The 27,023-nt window shown below is 43.4% G+C and overlaps 2 protein-coding genes across 8 annotated transcripts in view; one reads left to right on the top strand and one right to left on the bottom strand.

Annotated features, from left to right (window-relative positions):
• LOC100660478 (C-C chemokine receptor type 3) overlaps positions 1–27,023 on the top strand; it is a 179,778-nt gene that overhangs the window by 101,994 nt on the left and 50,761 nt on the right. The gene's annotated exons all lie outside the window — the stretch shown is intronic.
• On the bottom strand, positions 17,018–25,632 carry CCR1 (C-C motif chemokine receptor 1). 4 transcript variants are annotated; one of them, XM_023547791.2, is made up of 3 exons: positions 22,702–22,813; positions 22,323–22,449; positions 17,018–19,431 (listed from the first exon to the last, which is right to left on the bottom strand). In XM_023547791.2, the coding sequence occupies exon 3, from the start codon at positions 19,418–19,420 to the stop codon at positions 18,353–18,355; it is 1,068 nt and encodes a 355-aa protein (XP_023403559.1). In that variant the 5' UTR covers positions 19,421–19,431; positions 22,323–22,449; positions 22,702–22,813; the 3' UTR covers positions 17,018–18,352. The 4 variants fall into 4 exon arrangements, 3 of the variants coding, with proteins under 3 accessions (XP_023403559.1, XP_003409744.1, XP_023403558.1); XM_003409696.3 differs by lacking the exon at positions 22,323–22,449 and having other exon boundaries at positions 22,484–22,795; XM_023547790.1 differs by lacking the exon at positions 22,702–22,813 and having other exon boundaries at positions 22,323–22,477.

The following is a 27,023-nucleotide window of genomic DNA, read 5'->3' as shown; positions in this document are numbered from 1 at the left end:
GTTTTCAGTTTCCAGAATGTGTCTTGGGCATCAAAGAAATGCAAGATCCCCGGAGTGTGACGCTGTCTCAGAAAAATATATCAAGCCTTCATTTCGAGGAAAGCCTTGTAAGAAGTGCAAGTAAAAGTAGGGAGCAACTTCGGGGAAGATAGTTTTCACTAAATATCACCAGCTGCCATGGAGGTGACTCCAACTCATAGCAACCCCGTACGTATCAGAGCAGAACTGTGCTCCACAGGGTTTTCAGTGATTTTTTTGGAAGTAGATCACCAGGCCTTTCTTCCAAAGTGCTCCTGGTTGGACTTGAACCACCAACTTTTTAGTTAGCAGTGGAGCACTGTAACCATTTGCACCACATAGGGACTCTATAAGCCAGTTGCCATCAAGTCAGTTCTGACTCATGGAGACCCCATGTGTGCCTGAGTACAGCTGTGCTCCATAGGGCTTTCAGGGGCTAATTTTTCAAACTCCTATAGTGAATGCCTATCTGTTACTCTGTGGCAAGCCACATAGCTTTATTCACCTTATTACAAGGCAGAAAGAGGCAGAGACCTGGGGATATAGGGGATTACTGAGCAACGGGAGGTTCAGGGGCGAGTGGGTGCTGAGTGGTATGGGGCTAAGAGACTTTGGAGCAATTATCACCACCCGACAAGCCCTTCATTAAAAGTCTTTACAACTACTGCTATTATAATTACCCCTGTCTATGGAAATGAACAGTGACACTCAGAGAAATGTTAAGGTGGTTGCCCAGGGTCTCCTGGCACAAAGACCTGTCTTTTAAAGATCGTGCACAAAGTGTATACTATAAGTTGGCCCCTGAATAGTAATCTCAGCCTCTGTGTCGTACTGTGGCCTCCTTCTCTTGCCCCATCACTCCCAGTCCCTACTCCCCACCCGTCCCCATCTCCTCACCCCAGCACCCTGGCTCCTAGCACACTATAGAAATCTAATCAAACTTCTGATGGCTCCCAGCAGGTGCCCTGCTTCCGGGTCTCTATTCACACCACAACCTCATCCTGAAATGTGCATCTCACCTTGTTCTTCTAAGAAAGTTGTCCATCTTTTTTTGTCTCTTTCTTTCTTTCTCCCCCCAAATTTTCCCCTCTTCGCTCTTCTCCTTCTTTCCTCCCGCATTTATTTATTTACTTCTCTCTCTTTCCACAAACATTATTTATTTACTTCTCTCTCTCTTTCCACAATTTTTTCTTTATGTGCTCATTAAAAAAAAAAAAAATTAGATACTACTGAGAGTGTGTACAGTAGGAAATAAGCCACGTCCTTGGCAGAGCCTGGGTACAGTGTTAATCTAGCTAAGCTGCAATCACAATTCTCAGAATACCTTGCCTGTAGGGTCCCAGGTAGCACCGGCGAGTTATTTAATGTGAGATTTGGAGGGAGAGTAAGGCAACACCTGCAATGTTGTGTGGCATCTTGTATGTACTGCTGTACATGTGCTAGCTCAGCTTGTTGGGTGCACATGGCACCTGGACCACAGTGACCGAAGCTCCCACAGATCTGCACCTGGGCCAGGTACATGTGCATCTGTGTGACAAGTGGGGTCACTTCCCGTGAAGGTCACCCAACATCGTGATCTGATGTGATAAGAGACAGATGCAGGCTCTAGTTTGTCCTCATGGGTTCCACTTGTCCATGACAGGTCTCATGTTGTCCTTGGTCTCGTCTACATCTAACTATTCTTCCTGACTGCCGAGTAGCTAACCTCTAGACTTCGATTCAGCATTAGGTGTGGAGGTGACCACTTGCACAAACGTATCCACCAGCTCCCACAAGAGTATAAAGTCGAATTCCTAAATAAATCCTTTATCCCAGAGGTTTCCAAACTTCTTGGTTCACAGTGCTCTTAATGCCTCAGCACTTTTTTCTCACTGCCACTGGGCCAAAAGGAATACCACGTAATTCTACTTATTAAGTGGTTCGGAGCCCTGGCGGTGCAGTGGTTAAAGAGCCTGGCTGCTAACCAAAAGATCGGCAGTTCAAACCTGCCACCTGCTCTGAGAGAGAAAGCAGTCAGCTTTTGTAAATATTATAGCCTTGGTAACCCCATGGGGGAGTTCTACTCTGTCTTATAGGGTCACTATGAGTTGGAATCAACTTGATGGCAGTGGGTTTGGCTTTTGGAGCCCTTGGCACAGTGGTTAAGAGCTACAGCTGCTAACCAAAATGTCAGCAGTTCTAATCCACCAGCCGTTGCTTGAAGACCCTATAGGGCAGTTCTACTTTGTCTAATAGGGTCTCTATAAGTCAAAATCGACTCCATGGTAATCGGTTAATAAGTGACTAGATCAAATAATATAAATATTTTAGTTCTAACAATTAAATTATTTGAAAACAAAACAAAACCAACCCAGTGCTGTCGAGTCGATTCCGACTCAAAGAAAGTACAAACAATTTGAAAGGAAAGGTATTTGATTTTACTCTTAAATAAATCAGTATCCAATGGGGTATTACGCCTGTTGGGCATGGCCCAACCTCTCAAACCTCTGCATAAGGTTGGACACTGGCACCCTCATTTCCTGTTCCATGCAGGTTTCCTCACAATGATCCCAGCTTTGTAAAGATATGACAACTTTGAAAGGAATGTTGTTGTTGCTAGGTGACTTCAAGTAGATTCTCTACTCATAGAGACCCAAAGTGACAGAGTAGAATGGCCCCGTAGGGTTCTCAGGAGCCCTGGTGGTACAACGGTTAAGCACTTGGCTGCTAACCGAAAGGTTGGCGATTCAAACCTACCAGCCGCCCTGCAGCAGAAAGACCTAACGATCTCTTCTGGTAAAGATTACAACCAAGAAAACCCTGTGGGGCAGTTCTACTCTGTCACACAGTGTCACTACGAGTTAAAAAATGGAGTCAACAGCAGGCAACAACAACAACAATAAGATTTTCTAGGCCGTAGTCTTTACCGGAGCAGATTGCCAGATATTTTCTCCCATGGAGCACTGGCTGGGTTCAAATCACTAACCTTTCAGTTAGCGGAAGCCCTTGTGGTGTAGTGGTTAAGTACTACAGCTGCTCACCAAGAGGTCAGCAGTTTCAATCTGCCAAGTGCTCCTTGGAAACTCTATGAGGCAGTACTACCCTGTCCCATAGGGTTGCTATGAGTCGGAATCAATTCGATAGCAGGGTTTGGGTTTTTTTTTTTTTGGTTTTCAGTTAGCAGACAAATGCTTAGCCATTGTTTCACCAAGGCTCCTTTGAAAGGACTGTACTATGATCTAAGTTGAAACTGTGAACTACCTCAAATTAGTAGTTCCCGGGGTACTTAAAATATGTCAGGTATCAATGTATTACCCTTGAAAATTGGAAATATCCCATGACTCCCCTGAGAGTGCATTGTGGCCTTGGGGTGCCTCAACACACAGTTTAGGATCCATGGTCTTATTTCATATCACTTCTTTGATCAAACCCTGATACACACATAATTCCATCAACCAGTGATCAATACTGGTAAAAATTTGGGGTATATTTTCTTCCTGTCTGTAGTCTGCAAATATAAAACGTGGATCAGAGGAGTTCTATATATTTCTTCTTTTTAATTTAACATTAATATTATGGGCATATTGCCATGTCAATAAAAATTCCTTTAAAAAAAATTATGTCATTGCCATCTAAGATGCATCAATTGGTCTCAACCCACCTGGAGCAAAGGACAATGAAGAACACCAAGGACAGAAGGTAATTATGAGCCCAAGAGACAGAAAGGGCTACATGAACCAGAGACTACATCAGCCTGAGACCAGAAGAACTAGATGGTGCCCAGCTACAACTGATGACTGCCCTGACAGGGAACACAACAGAGAACCCCTGAGGGAGCACGAGAGTAGTAAAAAGACCAGACTTAATGGCCTGACTGAGGCTAGAAGGACCCCAGTGGTCAAGGACCCCAGACCTTCTGTGAGCCCAGGACAGGAACCATTCCCAAAGCCAACTCTTCAGACAGGGATTGTACCGGACAATGGGATAGAAAAACATACCGGTGAAGAATGAGCTTCTTGCATCAAGTAGACACTTGAGACTGTGTTGGCATCTCCTATCTAGAGGTGAGATGAGAGGGGTTAGAAGCTAGTGGAATGGACATGAAAAGAGGGAGTAGAAGGAAGGAGCAGGCTGTCTCATTAAGGGGAGAGCAATTAGGAGTACATAGCAAGGTGTATATAAGGTTTTGTATGAGATACTGACTTGATTTGTAAACTTTCACTTGAAGCACAATAAAAATTAAAAAAAAAGAAAAAAATTATCTCATGCCTATATCATATACCATATTTACCAATATTTAGTTCACCCCAATGATCGAATTTTCCAACTGTATATCCATTTTTACTATTATTATCTGTGACTGTTGTTGTTGTTAGGTGCTGTCGAGGCGGTTCCAACTCACAGGGACCCCAGGAACAACAGAATGAAACCACTGCCCAGTCCTGCACCTTCCTTACAATTGTTGCTATGCTTGAGTTCATTGTTGTAGCCACTGTGTCAATCCATCTCATTGAGGGCTTCCTCTTTTTGCTGACCCTCTACTTTACCAAGCATGATGTCCTTCTCCAGGGACCTATCCCTCCTAATAACATGTCTCGCCATACTTGCTTTTAAGGAGCATTCTGGTTGTACTTCTTCCAGGACAGATTTTTTGTTCTTTTGGCAGTCCATGGTACAGCCAATGTTCTCCACCAACACCACAACTCGAAGGCATCAATTCTTCTTTGGTTTTCCTTATTCTTTGTCCAGCTTCTGCATGCGTATAAGGCAACTAAAAACTCCATGGCTTGGGTCAGGGGCGCCTTAGTCCTCAAGGTGACATCTTTGCTTTTCAACACTTTGAAGAGGTCTTTTGCAGCAGATTTGCCCAATGCAATGTGTCTTTTGATTTCTTAACTGCTGCTTCCATGGGTGTTGATTGTGGATCCAAGTAAAATGAAATCCTTGATAACCTCAATCTTTTCTCCATTTATCATGATGTTGCTTATTAGTCCAGTTGTGGGGATTTTTGTTTTCTTTATGTTGAGGTGTAATCCGTACTGAAGGCTGTAGTCTTTGATGCCAGTAAGTGTTTCAAGTCCTCTTTCAGCAAGGAAGGTTGTGTTATCTACATAACGCAGATTGTTAACGAGTCTTCCTCCAATCCGTTCTTCTTCATATAGTTCAGCTTCTCAGATTATTTTCTCAGCATACAGATTGAATAAGAGTAGTTTGAACTTGTGTATGAGTAATTGATGGTCTGATCAGCAGTTGGGCCCTGGCCTTGTTCTGACTAATGATACTGAGCTTTTCCATTGTCTCTTTTCACAGATGTAGTCAGTTCGATTCCTGTGTATTCCATCTGGCAAGGCCCACGTGTATAGTCGCCATTTATGTTGGTGAAAAAAGGCATTTACGATGAAGAAGTCATCGGTCTTGCAAAAATTCAATCAGGCCATCTCTGGCATCGTTTCTATCACCAAGGCCATATTTTCCAACTACCAATCCTTCTTCTTTGTTTCCAACTTTCTCATTCCCATCACCAGTAATTATCAGTTCATCCTAATTGCATGTTTGATCAATTTCACACTGCAGAAGCTGGTAAAAATCTTCTACTTCTTCATCTTTGGCCTTAGTGGTTGGTGCATAAATTTGAATAATAGTCACGTTAGTTGGTCTTCCTTGTAGGCGTATGAATATTACCCTATCACTGACAGTGTTGTACTTTAAGATAGATCTTATAGTTTTCTTTTTGATGATAAATGCAACGTCATTGCCCTTCATGTTGTCATTCCTGGCATAGTAGACCATATGATTTTCTGATTCAAAATGACCAATACCAGTCCATTTCAGCTCACTAATGCCTAGGATATTGATGTCTATGTGTTCCATTTCATTTTTGATGATTTCCAATTTTCCTAGACTCATTCTTCGTATATTCCAGGTTCTGATTATTAATGGACGTTCGCAGCTGTTTCTCCTTATTTTGAGTGGTGCCACATCAGTGAATGAAGGTCCCTAAAGCTTGACTCCATCCATGTCGTTAAGGTCAACTCTGCTTTGAGGAAGCAGCTCTTCCCCAGTCGTCTTTTGGGTGCCTTTCAACCTGAGGGGCTCATCTTCTGGCACTAGATCAGACAGTGTTCTATGCTGCTGGCACAGCTCCCAGCATCACGGCAACACACGAGGCCCCATAGTAGGACAAACTGACAGATGAGCGGGGTATCTGTGACTATTTCCTTAAAATAGATTCCTAGAAGCAGTATTACCAAACGAACTTTGTAAATGACCTTGATAAAAAAAAAAAAATACCTACTGTCAAATTGTTTCTCAGAAATACTACACTAATTTATATTCCCATCAGAAATACAACATTGTCTGTTTTGCCACATCCTTATCTGAGTCGAGTATTTTTGTTTATAAAATAAAACATCTTTGCCATTTTAAACAGAAAAAAGAAGTTTTTTTTAATTTTTATTGGTATTTCTTTTATTATTAGTGAGGTTAGCATTTTTATATTAATGGCTATTTCTTTGTTCTATGGCCTATCTGTTTATATCTGTGTTTACTTTTTAAAATAATTGGGTATGTTAATGGTTTTCTTATTGATACGTAACCCATTGCCATCGAGTCAATTCTGACTCATAGCAATCCTATAGGACAGAGTAGAACTGCCCCATAGGGTTTCCAAGGAGTGGCTGGTGGATTGGAACTGCTGATGCTGAGTTCTTAACCACTGCGCCACCAAGACTCCATTGATTTGTAAAACCACCTTATATGTAGTAGAATTGGCCCTGTGGCATCTTTGTCATAACTAATCTCTTTAGTTTGTATTTTCATACAGCGTCTTTATATATCATGCTTTATAGTCAATATACATGTGGGTAAATTTCTCCCACATTACAATGCTTATCTTTTTTGAAATTTGCTTAGAATGTCTCACCTGATTATTTCTCCAAACGGATTTAAAATTTTTAAATTAAGAGCCAAGATAAAATGCTCTGGGGTTTGAAAAAAAACCTACAAAGTAGTTTGATGTGGGTCTTTCAAAACTCTATCCGAGCATCATTTCATCTGGCGCATTTCCTCAGTTGAAGGGACCACCTCCTTGGAGGCTTCTGCTCACCTTGGCACGTGGAAGGCCTTAAAGTCTGTGTGGTAGCAGGTCTCTCCCCAGTGGCTTTCACACCTCTAGAGCCCTGGTGGCACAGTAGCTAAGAGCTATGGCTGCTAACCAAAAGGTCAGCAGTTTGAATTCATCAGCTGCTCCTTAGAAACCCTATGGGGCAGTTCTACTCTGTCCTATAAGGTTACTGTGAGTTGGAATCAACTTGACTGCAATGGGTTTTAATGGATTGTCTGGCTTGGGAAGCTTTTACTGAGTGAAGGGATGGATAAATAAGTGGGTGGATGAGTCACATTTGGATGGATAAATAAACACATAAATTCATTGGTGAAACTTCCTTTTCTCCCCTTCAACCTTTGGCTTCCAAGGACCCTGTCTCTTCCTGCTTTCCCTATGAGGATAGATAGGAAAAGAGACTTACAGGGTTTCTATAATTTAGTTGTGTCCAAAGCTACTGCTGGTGACTTCGGAACATCTCAGAGCTCTAGACTTGCAGGGTCCCAGTGCTTTCAATTATCTCGAAGCATTGGCACAGGGCAAGCAAGTCCACCACCCATGAGAGGTCAGGACTGACGTGGTCCAGGAGGGTAAGGCAGAGCTGCAAGCCTGTGAGGATATAGCTGGAGGAAAGCTCTAGCCAAGGAAGTGCGCAATGGGCAAGGATGCATGGGCCGGGGTGACAGTGGAAAGCATCCTGAAAACATCCCACCTGCTTCCAGAAGGCACAGCATCAAATGTGGGGACACAATGGGAGCCCTACAGGCTCCCCTTGGGTAGCCACGACCCTTGTTCCTTTCTTGCCGTGCAAGTTTGTCTTCTCACTGTTCCTCAACTCTTACCACAGAAAGTGAGAATGGGAAATGAAAGCATCAGAAATAAATATTAGGCAACTTCAGAGCAAGCTAATCCTGCCATGTCCAAGTTCTTGCACCACATAGAAATGTCATTACACTGAAGTGTGAACTTACAATCATGCTTACAATGAACTCACGATCATAACATAACTATTGTCTTAGTTACCTAGTATGGCTATAAGAAATACCACAACTGGATGGCTTTAATAAACAGAAACGTATTTTCTGACTGATTAGGAGGCTAGATGTTTGAATTCAGGGTGTCAGCTCTAGGGAAAGGCTTTCTGTCTATATCAGCTGTGGGAGAAGGTCCTTGTCTCTTTTCAGCTTTTATTTCTTGGTTCATTGGAGATCTCATGTGACGTGACATCTATTTTCCCCCATCTCTGCTTCCTTGCTTAATTCTTGCTTAACCTGTTCTTTTATATCTCAAAAGAGATTGACTTGAGGCATACCGTACACTGATATTGCCTCATTAACATAACAAAGAAAACCCATTCCCAAACAGAAATATAACTACAGGTAAAGGCATTAAGGTTTACAACACATATTTTGGGGGAACACAATTCAATCCACAACAGCTATGAACTTACGATCAATTTTCCTTTTTCAAAATTTTATCCAAAGAATTTCATGGTAAAAGATATTCGGTGTACAGGAGGCTGATGTATCATTTAAAGTGACCGGTTGAGAGCAGGAACAAGCATAACAGGGAAGAAATGTAAAATCAGCTAACATCAGGGTTTTCTATTGCCTCTGCCAGTGGTGTCCCTACGGTTGATGTCACCTGGCGTGATAACTCATGATGTCACTCCCCCATGGACTTCCTCCGGTACCAGACCGTACAGAATCCTTAGTAAAGTTTTTTGTACTGATGTTACCCATAAATCATCATTCTCATATATCACTCCTTTAATTACTACTTCATTCTCAAAAAAGTTATGGATATAGGTTCACAAATGCTAATTACCACAATACTGGAGCTATAACACCAGAAAATTCGACGAAATCAGTGCTTATAAAGACACTGGTAGCAACGAAAACAACAGCGTGTGCTTGTAGTGTGTGCAGACAAAACTACGTGATCCGAAACATCACTGTAACTGGGTAATAATGACAGCTCTGGAGGAAGCACATTGTAAAGTTCACAAATTAAATTAGCATAGAGTTGTATGGAGCCTCGTAGGTATAGAGATACACATAAGCCGGGCTTATGAAAAATGTTTTTGTTGTTATAACTAACTACAGGGATACACTTATAAAAAATTCTAAATTTTTGCTGAAATGCCACACAAAAACTTTGTAGTCATTTTGGTGTCACTCCCTCTAACAGTGTCACCTGGTGGGGTTCGCGCCCCAGGCCCCATGCTCCCCTAGTGATACCACTGGCCTCTGCCAATACTGAATCCTCTAACTGTGGACAAATCCAAAGCTATTTAGTCTAGTTGGCACTTGCCAAGCTTCAGCTACTAGGATAATTTTTTTATTTTTGCTGTATCATCATACCACTATATAATGTACTTAAGCACTGGACTGAAAATCTAATATTTATGACTTATTTTAATATTTAATATTAATATTCATTTAATTATAGTATAAGTATGAGTTATAATAATCACAATTACATGGTGCTATGTGCCAGGCAGTCTTCTAAGCTCTTTATATGTATTAACTCATTTAATTCTCATGACAACTCTATGAGGTAAGGACTCTCAGATCTCTATTTCAAACATAGAAGCAACGAGTCTCTGAGAAGTTAAGTAACTTACCATGGCCACACAACAGATTAAAGACCTAAATAAGTAAGGGAATACTATTATGTTAACAGAAGAAAATACAGGAAATGTACTTATGGGTGGGGAAGAAGCCCTTAAACTACATTTAAATAGCATAAAGCAAATACAAAATTTGATGAATTTTATTATACCAAAATTAAGGACTTTTATTTAACAAAGGTGTCTTAGATATACAGTGCTGCTATAACAGAAATACTACAAGTGGATGGCTTTAACAAAGAGATATTTATTCTTTCACAAAATAGGAGGCTAGAAGTCCGAATTCAGGTGCCAGCTCCAGAGGAAGGCTTTCTTCTTCTGTCAATTCTGGGGGAATGTTTTTGTGATCCATCTTCCCTGGTTGAGGAGCTTCTCAGCACAGGAACCCCGAGTCCAAAGGATGTGCTATTTTCCTGGCTCTTGTTTCTTGGTGGTATGAGGTTCCCCTGTCTCCCCCTCCCTTCTCTCTTTTATATCTCAAAAGAGACTGGCTTAAATTGTAGCTTAATCTTATAGATTGAGTCTACATAACTGCTGCTAATCCTATCTCATTAACATCATAGAAATAGGTTTTACAACATATAGGAAAATCACATCAGATGACAAAATTGTGGACAATTGCACAATACTGGGAATCATGACCTACCCAAGTTGTCAGATATTTTTGGGGGACACAATTCAATCCATGACAAAAGGATACCATATACAAAGTGAATATGTAGATGAGATAATGATAACAGTCATTTTTTCATGGAACACTGAACAGGCTAGTGTATATGCGTTTGCTAAGATAAATCATATCCTGGACCATGAAAGAAGTCTCAATAAAATTTAAATAACTCAAATTATATAAATCACAACAGAATTAAATTAGAAATCAGTAACAGAAATATATCTGGAAAATTCACAAATACTTGGAAAAGAAATAATATGGCCAAAGAAGAAGTCAAAATGGAAATCAAAAATTATTTTGAACTAAATGAAAATGAAAACACAACATACAAAAATTTGTTGAATGCAGCAAAATCAGTCCTCAGAGGAAAATTTATAGCACTAGATGCTTACTTTAGGAAAGAAAAAAGGTCTTAAAGCAGTCACTACAGCTTTCACCTTCATAAAGTAGGAGGGTGGGAGGGAAGCAAATGAAATCCAAAATAAGCAGAAGAAAAAAGTCATAAAGACCAGTGTGGAAATCAATAGAGAAATATCAATGAAAACAAAATCTGCTTCTTTTGAAAAGATCAATAAAATCTTCACATTATACCTATAATATGGGAGCAGGGAGGAAATGTGGATTATTTAAAAGGAATAAATAAAAAAAATTAAAGAAAAAGGGGGCTCTTTCCCTCCCCCTCATGCTAAGATTGTATGGAGCAGCTCCTATGCTGGAGTCTTGGCCAAGGGGCTGGGGGTACTCAAGTTATATGCAGTCTTGTGCCATTGGTGGCTGTGGGGCGCTAGGCTGGTATGTTCAGAAGAATCGTCACTCATTGAGGGATTATGTCAAAAAACAAAACACATCGCCAATTATGGGAGCCAGGTTTCTCCTTAAAAGAGAAAGCAGTTTCAAATATGAAAAAAAGGAAGACTAGAAAGAACAAAGTTATTAAGACTGGAGGTATTGGTGTGAACTCAAGGTAGATAGATAAATGATAGGTAGGTGGTTGGGTGGGTGGGAGGGAGGATGGGTAGGTAGGTAGACAGATAGATGCTAACACATATGTGTGTGTCTGTGTTTATACATACGTAGATATTCGTCCTAGCTCTGTCCGCAGAGAAGGCCCAGAAGCAATAATACCCCACCAGCAATGAGCACACCTAGCACCCACATCTTGGTTTCTAAATATCAGTGTCTGATGCAGGGAACCAGCCTACTTGGAGAAATGTCTGTTTCCATAGCTGGAACAGGGAAAATGCAAGATGTACTGGGAACTTCTTGTGACAAAGGAAGTGCTCCAAAAATGATGGGGGACATAGCAAAAGGACATAGAAGCCTGCTTGAAGGAGCTCCCACTGAACAAGTCTGGGACAATGTGTGTGTTAAAATAAATAACAATATTAGACAATCTCCAGTTGAATTAAAAAAAAGGAATCCTTATGTGAATACTGATAAATAAATGAATAAATAAATAAGGGAAGAAGAGAAATTTCTACTTTACAGTAGAATGCCAAATAACAACAGTAATTTATTTATAAGTACAAAAGGCTTTACAAAAGAGAAACCTGGCAGGCACCTTCTCAAGCAAAGGATAGAGGTCAACATCCCAGTCATGGGGCAACCTGACTGCGTGTGCCTCCTGATATGATGCACTGAGATGGCAGCATACCCTCTGTGAAATTCCTGCCATGGTAACAAAACCTGAGTCTAATCATCTGGAAACATCAGGTAAACCATCTACCAGGTAACTGTAGTCTTCAAAAAAAGTCGAGGTCAAGAAAAACCCAAGGAACTGTTCATGACTGAAACTGAGATAAAGAGGTATGAGTAAAACTAGTGCTCCTGGATACCAGGACTATAAAGGACATCATTAGCAAGGGGACAAAATTAGAACAAGGGCTGTAAATCTGATGGTGATTTTGTGCCAAGGTTCGTTTCCTGTTTTGGTCAAGTAAGAGAGTGTCCTTGTTGTTAAGAAAAATGTCTGAGGTGATAAAGGGTAATGAGACATCATATTTGCAAGCTACCCTCAAATAGTTCTGGAAAAAGTAGTGTCTGTCTTTACGTCTATGTCTATACTCATACCTATGCCCATACCCATACCCATACCCATACCTATACTATACATACCTATATCTATTATTGTTGTTAGACCAAACCCGTTGCGATCCAGTCGATTCCAATGCACAGCTGCTGTCAAATCAGCCCCCGATTCATGCGACCCCAGGTACAATGGACTAAGATGATGTTTGGTCCTGTGCCATACCCATGATTGGTTGAGAATCTGACCATTGTTATCCATAGGGTTTTCATTCTCTGATTTTCAGAAGTAGATTGCCAAGCTTTTCTTCCTAGTTCATCTTAGTCTGGAAGCTCTGCTGTAACCTGTTCAGCATCATAGCAACATGCAAGCCTCCACTGAGGGAAGCATGGTGGCTGTGCATGAGTGCATTGGTGGGGAATCACCCAGGTCTCCTTCATGGAAGGTAAGAACTCTACCATTGAACCACCACTGCCCCCATCTATAGCTACATCTACGTCTATGCCTATATCTATCACCTGGGTATTTCTATATCTATCAATATATGAAGAGATGAAGGGTGAAAGAGGGAGAGAAAATGACAGAGAGAATGAAGTTAGGGAAATGTGGTAAAATGTTGACAGTCAGGAAACCTGGGTGGAGGGATCTGGGAGTTCTTTGTGCTATTCTGGCACCTCTTCTGTAAGTTTGCAATGGAAACAACAATTAGCAACAACAACAATGAGGGTGGAGGCGAGTCCCATGGACACAGGATCAGGGAGGGGAGGAGATAGCAGAGAAGGAGGCAGTCCAGAAGAACTGAAGGTGTCTTGGGTAACTAAGGAAAGGTGATGGCAGGGAGCAGGTGTCAGGCTGATTATCTGATAAAGTTGGAGAAAGATGGTGTCATGGATTGAATTGTGTCCCCCCAAAATATGTGTCAACTTGGCTAGGCCATGATTCTCAGTATTGTGTGGTTGCCCTCCATTTTGTGATTGTAATTTTATGTTAAAGAGGATCAGGGTGGGGTTGTAACACTCTTGGAAACCTTGGTGGAGTAGTGGTTAAGAGCTATGGCCGCTAACCAAAAGGTCAGCAGTTCAAACTCACCAGGCGCTCCTTGGAAACCCTATGGGGCAGCTCTACTTTGTCCTATAGAATACCTATGAGTTGGAATCGACTTGATGGCAATGGGTTTACGGATAATGCACTTACTAAGGTCACATTCCTGATCCAATGTAAAGGGAGTTTCCCTGGAGCGTGGCCTGTAACACATTTTATCTTACAAGAGATAAAAGGAAAGGGAAGTGAGCAGAGAGTTGTGGACCTCATACCATCAAGAAAGCAGTGCCGGGAGCAGAGCGCGTCCTTTGGACCCAGGGTCCTGCGCAGAGAAGCTTCTAGTCCAGGGGAAGATTGATGACAAAGACCTTCCTGCAGAGCTGTTACCAGTCCTCCAGAGCTGTTACCAGTCCTCCAGATCTCACTTGGTGTGACTCTGAGACATGAGTTGGGTGAAAGTAAGAGAAGAAAACATTATTTAGTTTGCCAAGCAAAGGAGCACACCAAGATATGTGTCACCAAGATGGTTTCCCAATCAGCAGGCACAGGGGTTTATATGGGGAGGAAAACAGAGTGGGGGCTCTTCTTTAGAAGGTGTTCAGGAACGTGGTCCATCAGGATTGGTGGATAATTTCTATGACGATATTGTTGAAATTGAGTCGATGCAGTCACAATGGGGATGAGGATTTACAAGACAGCCACGGTGAAGGGAAAATGGTGGATTACCTCCTCTGGCTCCCCCTATTCCCCCACCCCCAGCGCAATTTCTGTGATATGTCGCTGGGTTTCCAGGGAGCGCCTGGCAGATGGAAGGAATACACAGAGTCATTATACCAAAAAGAATTAGTCAATATTCAACTATTTCAAGAGGAGGCATATGATCAGGAACCGATGGTACTGAAGGAAGAAGTCCAAGCTGCTCTGAAGGCATTAGCGAAAAACAAGGCTTCAGGAATTGATGGAATATCAATTGAGATGTTTCAACAAACAGATGCAGTGCTGGAGGTGCTCACTCGTCTATGCCAAGAAATATGAAAGAGAGCTTCCTGGCCAACTGACTGGAAGAGATCCATATTTATGCCTATTCCCAAGAAAGGTGATCCAACTGAATGCGGAAATTATAGAACAATACCATTAACATCACACGCAAGCAAAATTCTGCTGAAGATCATTCAAAAATGGCTGCAGCAGTATATTGACAGGAAACTGCCAGAAATTCAGGCTGGTTTCAGAAGAGGACGTGGAACCAGGGATATCATTGCTGATGTCAGATGGATCCTGGCTGAAAGCAGAGAATACCAGAAGGATGTTTACCTGTGTTTTATTGACTATGCAAAGGCATTCAACTGTGTGGATCATAACAAACTATGGATAACACTGGGAAGAATGGGAATTCCAGAACACTTAATTGTGCTCATGAGGAACCTGTACATAGATCAAGAGGCAGTTGTTTGGACAGAACAAGGGGATACTGATTGGTTTAAAGTCAGGAAAGGTGTGCCTCAGGGTTGTATTCTTTCACCATACCTATTTAATTTGTACGCTGAACAAATAATCCAAGAAGCTGGACTATATGAAGAAGAACGGGGCATCAGCATTGGAGGAAGACTCATTAACAACCTGCATTATGCAGATGACACAACCTTGCTTGCTGAAAGTGAAGAGGATTTGAAGCACTTATTGATGAAGATCAAAGATCACAGCCTTCAGTATGGATTACACCTCAACATAAAGAAAATAAAAATCCTCACAACTGGACCGATAAGCAACATCGTGATAAACGGAGAAAAGATTGAAGTTGTCAAGGATTTCATTTTACTTGGATCCACAATCAACGGCCATGGAAGCAGCAGTCAAGAAATCAAAAGACACATTGCATTGGGCAAATCTGCTGCAAAGGACCTCTTCAAATTGTTGAAGAGCAAAGATGTCACCCTGAGGACTAAGGTGTGCCTGACCCAAGCCATGGTATTTTCAATCTCATCATATGCATGTGAAAGCTGGACAATGAATAAGGAAGATTGAAGAAGAGTTGACACCTCAAGTGGTGTTGGTGAAGAATATTGAATATACCACGGACTGCCAAAAGAACGAACAAATCTGCCTTGGACGAAGTGTGGCCAGCATGCCCCTTAGAGGCAAGGATGGTGAGACTGCATCTTACATACTTTGGACATGTTGTCAGGAGGGATCAGTCCCTAGAGAAGGACATCGTGCTTGGCAGAGTATAGGGTCAGTGGAAAAGAGGAAGACCCTCAACAAGGTGGATTGACACAGTGGCTGCAACAATGAGCTCAAGCATAACAATGATTGTAAGGATGGCACAGGACCGGACAGTGTTTTGTTCTGTTGTGCATAGGGTCACTATGAGTCAGAACCAACTGGACAGCACCTAACAACAACAGCAACATGTCCCTGGGAGGACAAGTTGAGGCTTTCTGCACATGCGCCATTGTTCTGCACCTGTACAGGTACCTCGGATTGTTTTTGTCCGGTATTTGCCCCAGCCCCTTATTTTTCGCTCTTGTGATTTCTCCTAGAACTAGAATGAGGAAGTCAGAATGTGTAGCTTAGCCCTACCCAGCTACTATCTACCAGCTACCTATTTCGTCTGCCCATCTCAGGGCCAACAGAGAAAGCCTTCTCCTGGAGGTGATGCCCTGAATTTGGACTTCTGGCCCAGTAGGCTGTGAGAGAATAAACTTCTGTCTGTTAAAACCATCCACCTGTGGTATTTCTGTTTCAGCAGCACTAGATAACTAAGACAGATGGCCCCCTGTCTTAGTCGTCTAGTGCTACTATAACAGAAATACCAGACGTGGATAGCTTTTACAAAGAGAAGTTTATTTTCTTACAGTCCAGCAGGCTAGAAGTCCAATTTCAGGGCGTGAACTCCAGGCAATGGCTTTCTCTCTCTGTTGGCTCTGGGTGCATCAGTCTTCCCTTGGTCTGGAAGCATCTCAGCGCAGGAACTTCAGGTCCAAAGGACTCGCTCTCTCCTGGCACTGTTTTCTTGGTGGTATGAGGTCCCCAACTCTCTGCTAGCTTCCCTTTCCTTTTATCTCTTGAGGGATAAGAGGTGGTGCACGCCACACCCCAGGGAAACTCCCTTTACATTGGATCAGGAATGTGACCTGGTAAGGGTGTTGCAATCCCACCCTAATCCTCTCTAACATAAAATTACAATCACAAAATGGAGGACAACCACAGCCTGCTGGGAGTCATGGCCTAACCAAGTTAATACACACATTTCTGGGGGGACATAATTCAATCCATGATGCTCCCTTTCCTTGCTTAATTTCATTTAATCCTCAGGACAGCCCCATGAGGCAGGTACTGGTCTATTCCTCATTTTATAGATAACAAAATCAGAGCCTCAGGATGTTATTCATTCAACCAGCATTTACCAGGTGCTTTTTTTTTTTTTTTTACTATGCGTCAGACTTTAGGAGTGATTATATACGTGTGTGCATTTGGAAAACAATCCTGGAAGGAAGAGCACTGAAATATTAACATTCTAATTAAAAACAACACCAGAACAGTGAGTACAGTTGGAGTCCATCTTTATTATAATCATAAATATTCATGGAGAAAAATATAAACGAGAAGAAAACACATCCCAAAGTGTGTAGTGGTTGTCTTTGGCTAGCAGAATTCTGGGTGATTTTGCTGTTTGTTTGTTTCCTTTTGTGTTTTCAAGCTTTTTTAGAAACAATTTTTGCTATTAGGAAAAAGATTTTTAAAGAAGTATATATCTGAGGGAAAAGGAAATGAAGACACGATAAATAGGAGATCCTTTGTGAGAGATGAAGCATTGAGGACATTCCAGAACTGACTAGATGGCAATGGGTTTTTAGTTCTTCAAGCTAGTTTGAATTAAAGACCATCTCAGCTTCTTACATCAAGACAGAGAGCCTCCACTCCACCTGCCTGCAAGGGTAGTTATCTTCCTTCTAGACATGTTCCTTCTTCCCAGCCCCTTTCAGGTTACACCACAGGCTGTTGACCTGCTGGTGGCTCCAGTGTGGAAGCCAAACTCTGATCCCTGAAACCAGAAGAACAGCAACCGTGCCTCTATTTGCCTGTTACTAAATTCTACCCTAATGCCATCATCCATCTTACAAGGAAGGGAGATTCTGGAAAAATATTCAGAAAGAAAAAATGGTAATTGGAAATGATGAGTCCCTCCCTTCTATGGTTATTTCGAGAAGCACAACATGTTATATGTTTGTGGTTCGTGTTTAGCCCACTGCATGAATAGTTTGGTTGTAGCGACTATAAAAATTCTAAGTGCTTTAATCTTAGTTCCACTTCCAACAAGAGTTCTCCAGTCTTATTTTCCATTAGGTTCCAAGTTCTTCTGTCATGACTTCTATATTCCCCAGAGTTTCCAAGAGCCTAAACCCTGCAGTGGGGGCAGAGGTTGGGGGGTTTGGGTGGATGGGTAAGGGGCTACTGCTGGCTACAGATTGGCTCTGGGACTCAGAGTGGAGTCAACAGTGGAAGTCACTGTTTTCAAGTTCACTGGGGTGGGGCTGAGGGAGTGTTGCATAGGCTTTGTTGAGAAATGTTAATGTGTACAGATCTGAAATCTTATTTGGTCCCTAGCCCTTGGCTCACACTCTTTGTCCTAGTCTTCTGGCATGTCTCATCTTGCTTATTCATCTCCCTTCTACTTGGGAAAAGTTCATGGAAAAGACCCAACCAAGCCCCAGAGGTGATTTAGTCTAGATAACATTGAAGCTCCCTCTCAATCCCAAGAGGCTGCAAATCCATGCTGGTATCAGGGGTCAGATACTTGGCTGCGAGAGCAATGTTGCCTCCTTTCCCAGCTGGCGTGGCTGCAGACCACTCTTGCTGGGTCACCTCCAGGGGGCTGAGTCAGAACCCCATAGAAAGCTCATGCTCCCCTGTGGAGGGAGACACAGAGCTGGCCCTCTCCAATCTCTCCGTGGCAAGGAAGGGAAGCCATTTAGCCAGATGCACCTCAATGAGCCTGTGGAACAACTGGCGGAGGTACTTCCGGAACCTCTCCCCAATGAAGACGTAGATGATGGGATTGAGGCAGCAGTGCGTGAAGGCAATCACCTCTGTCACTTGTATGGCCAGGTCCAGCTGTTTGCTCTGTTCACACTCATTGGAGAAAAGAGAGTCCTGGAAAGCAGAGACTAACACAGCCAGATTGTAGGGGGTCCAGAAGAGAAAGAAGATGATCATGATGACAAAAATCAGACGGACAGCTTTGGCCTTCTTCTCATTTGGTCGTCTGAGCAGAATCTTTATAATCCCTGTGTAGCAGACAATCATGACCAACAGAGGCAAGACCAGCCCCAAGATGTTCAGTTTCAGAGCCTGGAACTGTTTCCACATTTTTAGGCTTTCATAAGGGAAGAAAAGGCTACAGGTGTAATGACTGACCTCCCATTGGGTCTTGGAAAATTGCCAGCCTGGGATGGATGCCAAGATGGCCAGGGCCCAGGAGACAATGCTGCTTATGATACCAAAGGTGATGGTCCGGGCCCGCAGGGCAAACACAGCGTGGACGATGGCCAGGTACCTGTCGAATGTCAGCAGGATGATGAAAAAGATCTCGCTGTACAAGCCTGTGTAATAAAACCCTGAGAGGAATTTGCACATGACATCACCAAAAACCCAGTTATCCTTCAGTTTATAGTCAATCCAGAAGGGCAGCGTGAAAAGGAAGAGCAGATCAGAAATGGCCAGGTTGAGGAGGTAGATGCTGGTCATGCTTCTGAGCCTCTTGTATTGCATGAGGACCAAGACCACCAGGATGTTGCCGACCAGGCCAATGACAAACACCAAGGAGTACAAAGGGGGAAGCAGTTGGGCCCCAAAGGCCCTCACCTCCCTTTTCTGACACGGGGTTGAACCTCCATAGTCGTATTCTGTGGTCATGTCATAGGCCTCTGGGGTGGTTGTTATTTCCATCTTGGCCTCTCCTATGGGTCAAGGAAAATTGTTTCTGGGTTTATTTGACTGTTAAAGGCAGTGAGGTCTGGACAACAAAGACAAGGCAGTGGTTACATTTCTTCAACCACTTGACAAATGCTTATCGACACTTCTGGTGTACCATGCCCTGGGGACACGATGGGGAGCAAGGGAGATTTAGGTCCTTTCTGCTTTGTGTAATCTATAGTCACATAACAGGTGCTGGTTATAACCAAGTGAGTGCACAAATCATTAATTTAATGACTTTGGCAATGAGTGTGGTGAAGAACAAGTTCAGTGTGTGGAGATCTTACCATGCTATTCACGCTAATGCTTCCTAAGCACTTCCCGTGGGCTAGGCATTGAACTTAGCATTAAAGACCTGTGAGGAGGTGCCATTATTGTTCCTCACTGTAGAGGTGATGACACAAAGCTTCAGAGTAGTTATAAGACTTGCCCAAGGACACACAGCTCATGAGACTAAGAGCTATAGCTCAAACCCAGGCATGTATTACTCTCAAGCCCATTCCTGAAACCACTGAGCTTTCCTGCCTCTGATCATGGAGTGATGACTTTGCACCGTGAGTCCACAAAAGGATGTTCAGAAGTAAATGGTTTTGGCTGAGAGTCAAAAACCACTGGATAGCTTGCCTTTATAGGATTTTCCCTTTTTTTTTTTCTTTCTCTGCTTTTTAGCACACTGTTTCAATCCTTTCCAATCCACCTACTAAAGACCTCTTCCCAAAGAGAAAATGGACTTTGATGTAACTTAGCAACTGTGTGACCTTGGACAATTTTCTCAACCTTTCTGAGCCTCATCTGTATTGTGGGGAAGTGATGCTTACCTTGTAGGGCTACTGTGATGTAAGGTATGCGAAACACACCCCCTGGCGCTTAGCAGATTCTCAGTAATATCAGAACACTTCTTTCCCTGCAGTGGCCCTTTTCTAGGTCTGTCACCACCAGGATGTCCCAGGCTCCAGTCCTAATCTGGCCAGTATCCCCCATACCCTAGACTGTACCTGCCAGGCCTCTCTTCTAAGTAGCTAATCTAGAAAGTGAATTTTGCTTGACAATGAGGGACAATGACAGTCTCTTCAACGTGAACTTCACTTTGAAATTCTCAGTATGCTGCCAGCAACCTGAATGGATTTGAGCCAAACACCAGCCAGATAGAGTAAGTGACACTGCATCACAATGGCCATCTTGAGCCTGGGTCCCCAGTGCTCTTCCTTCTACACTGCTAAATGAGTTTCCTGATCACAAAATTCACGTTTCTGCAGTGGCCATTGGAAATTAAAGCACACGGGGTGGAGGGGTGGGAGGGGCGGTGCGTTGGGCACACTGGCAGCTGGAAGGAGGGTCGTATTAGGGTGGGGAGTAAGGGATTTCCACTTCCCCTCAAATCCATTTCTATGGTTCACTCCTTCCGGGCTGGTAGTCACTAACAAAGCTGTGCTGGCAGTTTCCAATTTCTGCTGCCAGTGCCAGCGCTGAAGGCAGGCAGCCTGGTTCCGCAGTCAGCGTGTTTGGGGGACTGGCAGGTTTACAGTACAAGCAGCAACCAGCTTGGGAAGCACAGAGAGCAACTGGTGCAAGGCTGACCCTATGAGCCCAGTTTCTAGGAAATTTTCATTAAGGCAAAGGCACGTCAAGCCAGCATCCTCAGGTTCCATTTTGAGTCGCCTCCTCACCTTCAAACCTCAACCCCATTGGCTGTTTCCTCAACTTCTCAGGGTACTCTGATCCTAAAGTGAGATGGAGTAGAAAACAAAGGACCATGTTGCCACCCAATCTGCCAGTCCTGTGATAGTCTGCTGCAAAAGTCTGACCCCAAGGTCCTTGTGCAATAGTTAACTGTAGTCCCGGAGCCTGAAAACTTCCAGTGCCGGCATCTGCCATCCTGATCATTGGTGAAATTTTTGAGCAGAGAAAGGGTGGTGGGTGATTGTAAAAGGATCCAGGCCCAGTGACGTGCTGGAGCTGGTTCATGAGAGCCGATTGTGTGCATCTCTTTCCAACTCCACATTCAGTATGTTGGTAGCTTGGAATCAACTATGATGGGAGTATTTACACCATGGTAATCGGCAAGTGCTACAAATAAGGTCCGTTATTTTCAGGAGAGCCAGGTCTTAAACATTTACCAGCACATTACTGCCCACGCCTCACAGTCTGAATAGCTCAGAGCGATCCTGCTACTCAGGGTGGGAACTGAAGAGATCGGGGGTGGCATACAGCCTGGTGGTAGGTTATGCAAACTTCTGGGAGCTTCCAATTCTTCTATGGACTCTCCAAAGCCCTCTATGGAGGCATAGTTGAAGTAGGCACCTCCAAGTGGCCTCCATGTCCCTGTATCTGTCATGAGTTTCTCCCTACTTGACACAATTCCTGGTGACTGAATTCAGAACTAAATTCTGACTTGCCTCTTTGTTACTAGAATAGAATGAATGTGTCCCAAGAAGCCATCTGGCCAGCTCCCCGCCTTTGGATGAATAAAATCCTACCTCCTCCAAAGACATTTAGCACTCTTAGTTTTGAAAATCCTTGGTTCTACTTTTTTAAGAATTCAGTATCAAATCATTCTTGCATCTGGAAATTTCTTCCTAATTAATACTTCCTTCTTGTTACAAATTCTTCTTATACAATGTTCGATTTTCTTTTCCATAGGGAAATTTGGCAAGCAATTTCCTCTTGAATTGCTTTCCACGGAAAATATCTCTTATCCACTAATACTGGCCTGACTGTCCTTAATCAGTCACCAAGAACCAAACATCTAAGAAGGCTTACTGTTTAGCAAAAAAGCACTTCACATATCTGAACACTCAGTCTCTACCCACTCTTGGTATTGTTGTACAGAAATGATTCCCTTAAAGATGCATCAATGAGTTACTTAGTCACTTACCTGCTCTCGAAGAATTCACCACCTTCAGGGAGATAGACAGGTGAACAAATAATATCCTACAAAGTGAGAGGACTGCAGTCCCGCCAGCTGCATGCACTTCTTTAAAGGAGATTGCACTAAACAATAACTGACAAGACAGAAAATAGATAAGTACCACTTACTCTGGTTTCAAGGGATTTTGTCCACGAAGTTTTTGTTTCTAAGGCTTAAAAGAGTTTACGAATTTGAAGTTCAAGACCCTGACCGAGTAGGAAATACTTGGCTTCCTGTGTGACGATAGAGATTGGACTCCGGGTTTCACGGCTTTCAAAATGATAAGAATAAAGTGAAGTTCTTCTTTTTGTATGGTTGGGTGCCCATGAACGGCCACAATACCCACCAGTGGTCAGTTCCTGGAGGCCAAGTTTACTACAATAATTTTCGTTGCTTGCTCCACTGCACTGCCAGCCCTCTCCCTGGTAGCTCTGCCTTAAGGGAATTCGATAGGGTGGGGTTGGGTGGAGTTGGGTGGGGTAAGGTGGGTGAGATGAGCTGTTCCCAGAAGATGTGGAGCAATCCAAGGCTGGGGATGTGAAGGGCGGGGCATAGAGTTCTTGTGGTCAGCTGGCAGTCTTTTTTTTTTTGCAAATGGAAGGATTTAAACAGGAACCCTGAGTCCTGTTCCTCAAAATAGGTCCAGCTGATGTGAGGACAGAGAAAAGTGGCACTTCTCTTTGGTGCCCCCTACACCTCCACCTCTGACTGCCCATTGTCCCTGCCTCTCTGTTCTCCAGGACCTCCACCCCCAAAACCACACAGTGGTGTCACCTCAAGGAACCTTTAGCCGTTGGTTGGGTTTAGGTCTTCCTTTTCTGTCTCCTCTCCACATTATACAATGATTACACTTAGGCTTCTCAGTTATGACATGAGCTCACCTATCTAAGGCTTGGTTCTCCTGTCAAATTGAGAATCCTGAATACTTATGCTTGTGGGAGGATGTGTGACGCCAACCTGTGCATGAAAAACATTGCAGAGTACCCGGCACAAGGAAATTACATGCTCTTTTTGGGTTCTATTGTGAATTAAATCGTGTCCCCCAAAATATGTGTTATAAATCCTAACCTCTATGCCTGTGGTTATAATCCCATTTGAAAATGAGTTCTCTGTTATGTTACTGAGGCAGGATTAGTGTAAGGTGTGTCTTGAGTCAATCTCTTACAAAACTTAAAAGGAGCAGATTAGGGAAGCAGAGACAGGGGAAGAGAGATGCCAAGCCACGTGAAGATTGCCCAGGTGTAGAAGTCCAAAGAGACAACGACATTCTTCCAGATCCGACAGAGATAAAAAGCCTTCCCCTAGAGCCAGCATGCTAAATTCCGACTTTTATCCTTCTAAACTGTGAAATTAAATTTCTGTATGTTAAAGCCACCACTTGTGGTCTTTCTGTTATAGCAGCACTAGGTAACTAAGACCAGTCCTGTAGAGTCAGTTCCAACTCATCAACTCATAGGCACCCCATGTGACAGAGCAGAACTGCCTCGTAGGGTTTTCTTGGCTGTAATCCCACACTCAGTTCCCCCATGGCCTTTCAAGGGTGGGACGCAACTTCCTTGGTGCGCACACACATACACAAACGCACACTATCCTACTGCAGCATATATATAAAATGGAGGAGAGTGGAGAAAGACAAGAAGGAAACCAGGAAAGAAGGATGACCTGGCCCCCGTCCATTTCTCTCTGGGGCCCTGGACTCATTTCACTAAAAGCCTCCAGTGTGCACTTAAGTCTGCCGTTTGTCTTTGACCCAGTGTGCCTCTTCCTTAGGGTGAAGGGGTAGGGGTGGGAAGGTGTGATCACGCCAGAGAGGCTGGAATGGAAGCTCAAAACAGGGCTGCACCTGCCCCAGGATAGCCTTTCACCCAGCCCTGGCCAAGGCAGGGAAAGAGATGTCAGGTCTCCTGCCAGAGGTGGGCTCAGATGGCTGCACCTGGAACACCAGAGAGCCCCTTGGCTGGGTTTTCCTTTGGATCCACCTCATACACAATTGCTGGGCCTAACTTCCTGCCATGTACTCTCCCCAAATCAGTGGAGTGGGGGACTGTGGATTCAGGGGCCTTTGGGAAAACAGTCCAGGGAAACAATCACCAGGTTATCACATCTACAAGGGTGATAGGCCTACAAGGTTCTAGGCCTAGATGATTACAATTTAAGGCTGAGAAGAGGTGGTTCCCAGGGGTGGGAGGAGATAAGGCCTAAAATAGTGCTTCTTCAATTTGGCTGCACATAGAATCACCTGGGAAGCTTTAAAAAAATACCACTGCCCGACCCCAGACAATCTGATTTACTCAGCCTGTGGTGCAGCCCGGACCTCGGAATTCTAATATGCCCCAAATTTTGAGAAACTGGAACCACTGGCCTAGGCAGTAGTTCTTAAACTTTAACATGCATCAAAATCTCCCCTACCAGAAAACCGAGCCAATTGCAATTCATAGCAACCCCATATGCTGTAGAGGGAACTGTGCTCCATAGGGTTTTTGTGGCTGTAACTTTCCATAAGTAGATTACCAGGCCTTGCCTCTGAGTGAGTTTGAACTGCCAACCTTTACAGTTAGTAGCCCAAGGCTTAACTTTCATGACCCTTGGGATATATAGTGTACCGCCCGCTTTTTCTGGCCGTCGGGTTCTTTGGTAGTATACTTTTACCACTGCAAGTATTTGCTGTCCTCCAGTGGGGACTTGCATAACAGTGAAAAGTGAAAGAAACGTTAGTTGAAGCAAAATAGCTGGGGTATGAGGCTTGCAAGCAAGGTGGTACAACCAGGCAGTGTGATTGGGTAAAAATTTTGTCTCTTTTGGCTTTTGTACCCCTGAATATGCCTTGTAAACATATTTTGGAGCCCTGGTGGTACAGTGGTTAAGAGCTCGGCTGCTAACTGAAAGGTCAGTGGTTCAAATCCACCAGCCACTCCTTGGAAACCCTGTAGGGCAGTTCTACTCTGCCCTTTTGGGTCACTATGTGTTGGAATCGACACAATGACAACTGGTACAATTGATATGTGGTAGAGAGGACTAGTGGGTTTGGTTTTGGGTTTTTTTGTGTCCTATTTGGGAAACCAGAGATTTCCCATGTAACCTAATGGAAGGCACCATGAAATACATCAACAACCAAGGGCCAAAGGTATAGGTGAAAACAGGTTTTGAGAACCTGTGGTAACCATGTAGTACCAGACAATATTTCTCAAAATCCATGTTACCAACTAAAAATTTAAACATGCTCCATGACTCAGCATGCTTCCATTAATTAAAAAACACATGGTATCAAAAAAAAAAAAAAAAAATCAAAGCAGAAAACAACTGGGTGTTGAAAGGGTTACCTGGGCCAACCAGGGACCCTGCCCTTACTGGAGGGCTTGTTAAAACAAAGACTGCAGGGCCTCACTTCCCTTAATTTAGTAGATTTGGGAAGGGGGATTGAGAATTTGCATTCCTTTTTTTAATAAGTTTTAAGAGCCACTGCTCTGGAAGAATTCCCTCAGATATAATGTTTTCTTTTTTAAGTACAAAAAAATACAAAGTGAGAAGTAAGTCTTCATATTCCTGACCTCTATTTCACCTGTTCCTCTTCCCAGAAGGAGCAACAGGAACTGGTATCTTGTGTCACTTTATATGCACACACACATATACATATACACTCTTATATACACAATCTCACACAAACACATGCGCGTGTACACACATGTTCCTTTTTTTACACAGATGGGTGTATACGCTACACAATGTTTTACATCTTGCTTTGCCTATGAGTCGGAATCGACTCGACGGCAGTGGGTTTGGTTTTCGGCTTTTGGTTTGCCACTGAAGAGCTTACAGGGAGATTGTTCTCTATCAGCCCACTGGAATGGGCATTGGGCAGTGTCCCCCATCTCCCACTGTGGTGGGAGCAGATAGAAGTATTTGTAAGGTGTACACCCAAAGATTCTAACCTTGAGTCTAAGACTCTGATTCCTTAATTTTTTATCCCCTATTTTTTACTGTGTCAACCCCTGGCCTGCTGGCCCTTCTTCTTCTACCTCCCACACTTCTCTTAGTATCCTATCTTGGCATCCTATCTTGACCTTGCCCTGTTTCTGCTTCCTCCTTCCTGATTCAGTCTCAACATCCCTTATGTCCTGATTTAGCTTAGACGGTCAGGGGCCAGGTAAGGTGGCTGCTTGGAGCCTGGTTGTCACAGAGGCAAACCTTTCAGGTTCAACTGCTACCTGAGCAGGTAAATTCCCAAGAGTGGGGATGATCTCATGACCTTGGAGACCTCTCTGTGGCCGAATCCTGGGACGCAATATCTAGCAATATGGCAAAAGAGGCTGCTTCTGAGCCCAGGCCATTTTCGGGACACAGAAGCCAGATTGGTGAGGTATTCAAGCATCCCACAGATGGACAAGAAGGGTTGTGGGAGACACAGAGGCTCTGAGACAGTAGCCCCAGTCAACACTACCTCACTCCATGCCACCCTCATTCTACCCCACCTTACCCTCCTACCCTTGTTTAGTGGTAGAATTCTCGCTTTCCATGTGGGAGACCTGGGCTGGATTCCCGACCGATGCACGTCATGTGTACCAAGGCACCACGAGTCTCTCAGTGAATGCTTCTGTGTTGCTATGATGCTGAACAGGTTTCAGCAGAACTTCCAGACTAAGGCAGATTAGGAAGAAAGGCCTGGAGATC

This window comes from Loxodonta africana, chromosome 22, assembly GCF_030014295.1.
Source record: "Loxodonta africana isolate mLoxAfr1 chromosome 22, mLoxAfr1.hap2, whole genome shotgun sequence".
NCBI classification, from domain to species: domain Eukaryota; kingdom Metazoa; phylum Chordata; class Mammalia; order Proboscidea; family Elephantidae; genus Loxodonta; species Loxodonta africana.
The sequence above is the reverse complement of the archived record's forward strand: the minus strand, read 5'-3'. Positions and strand labels throughout refer to the sequence as shown.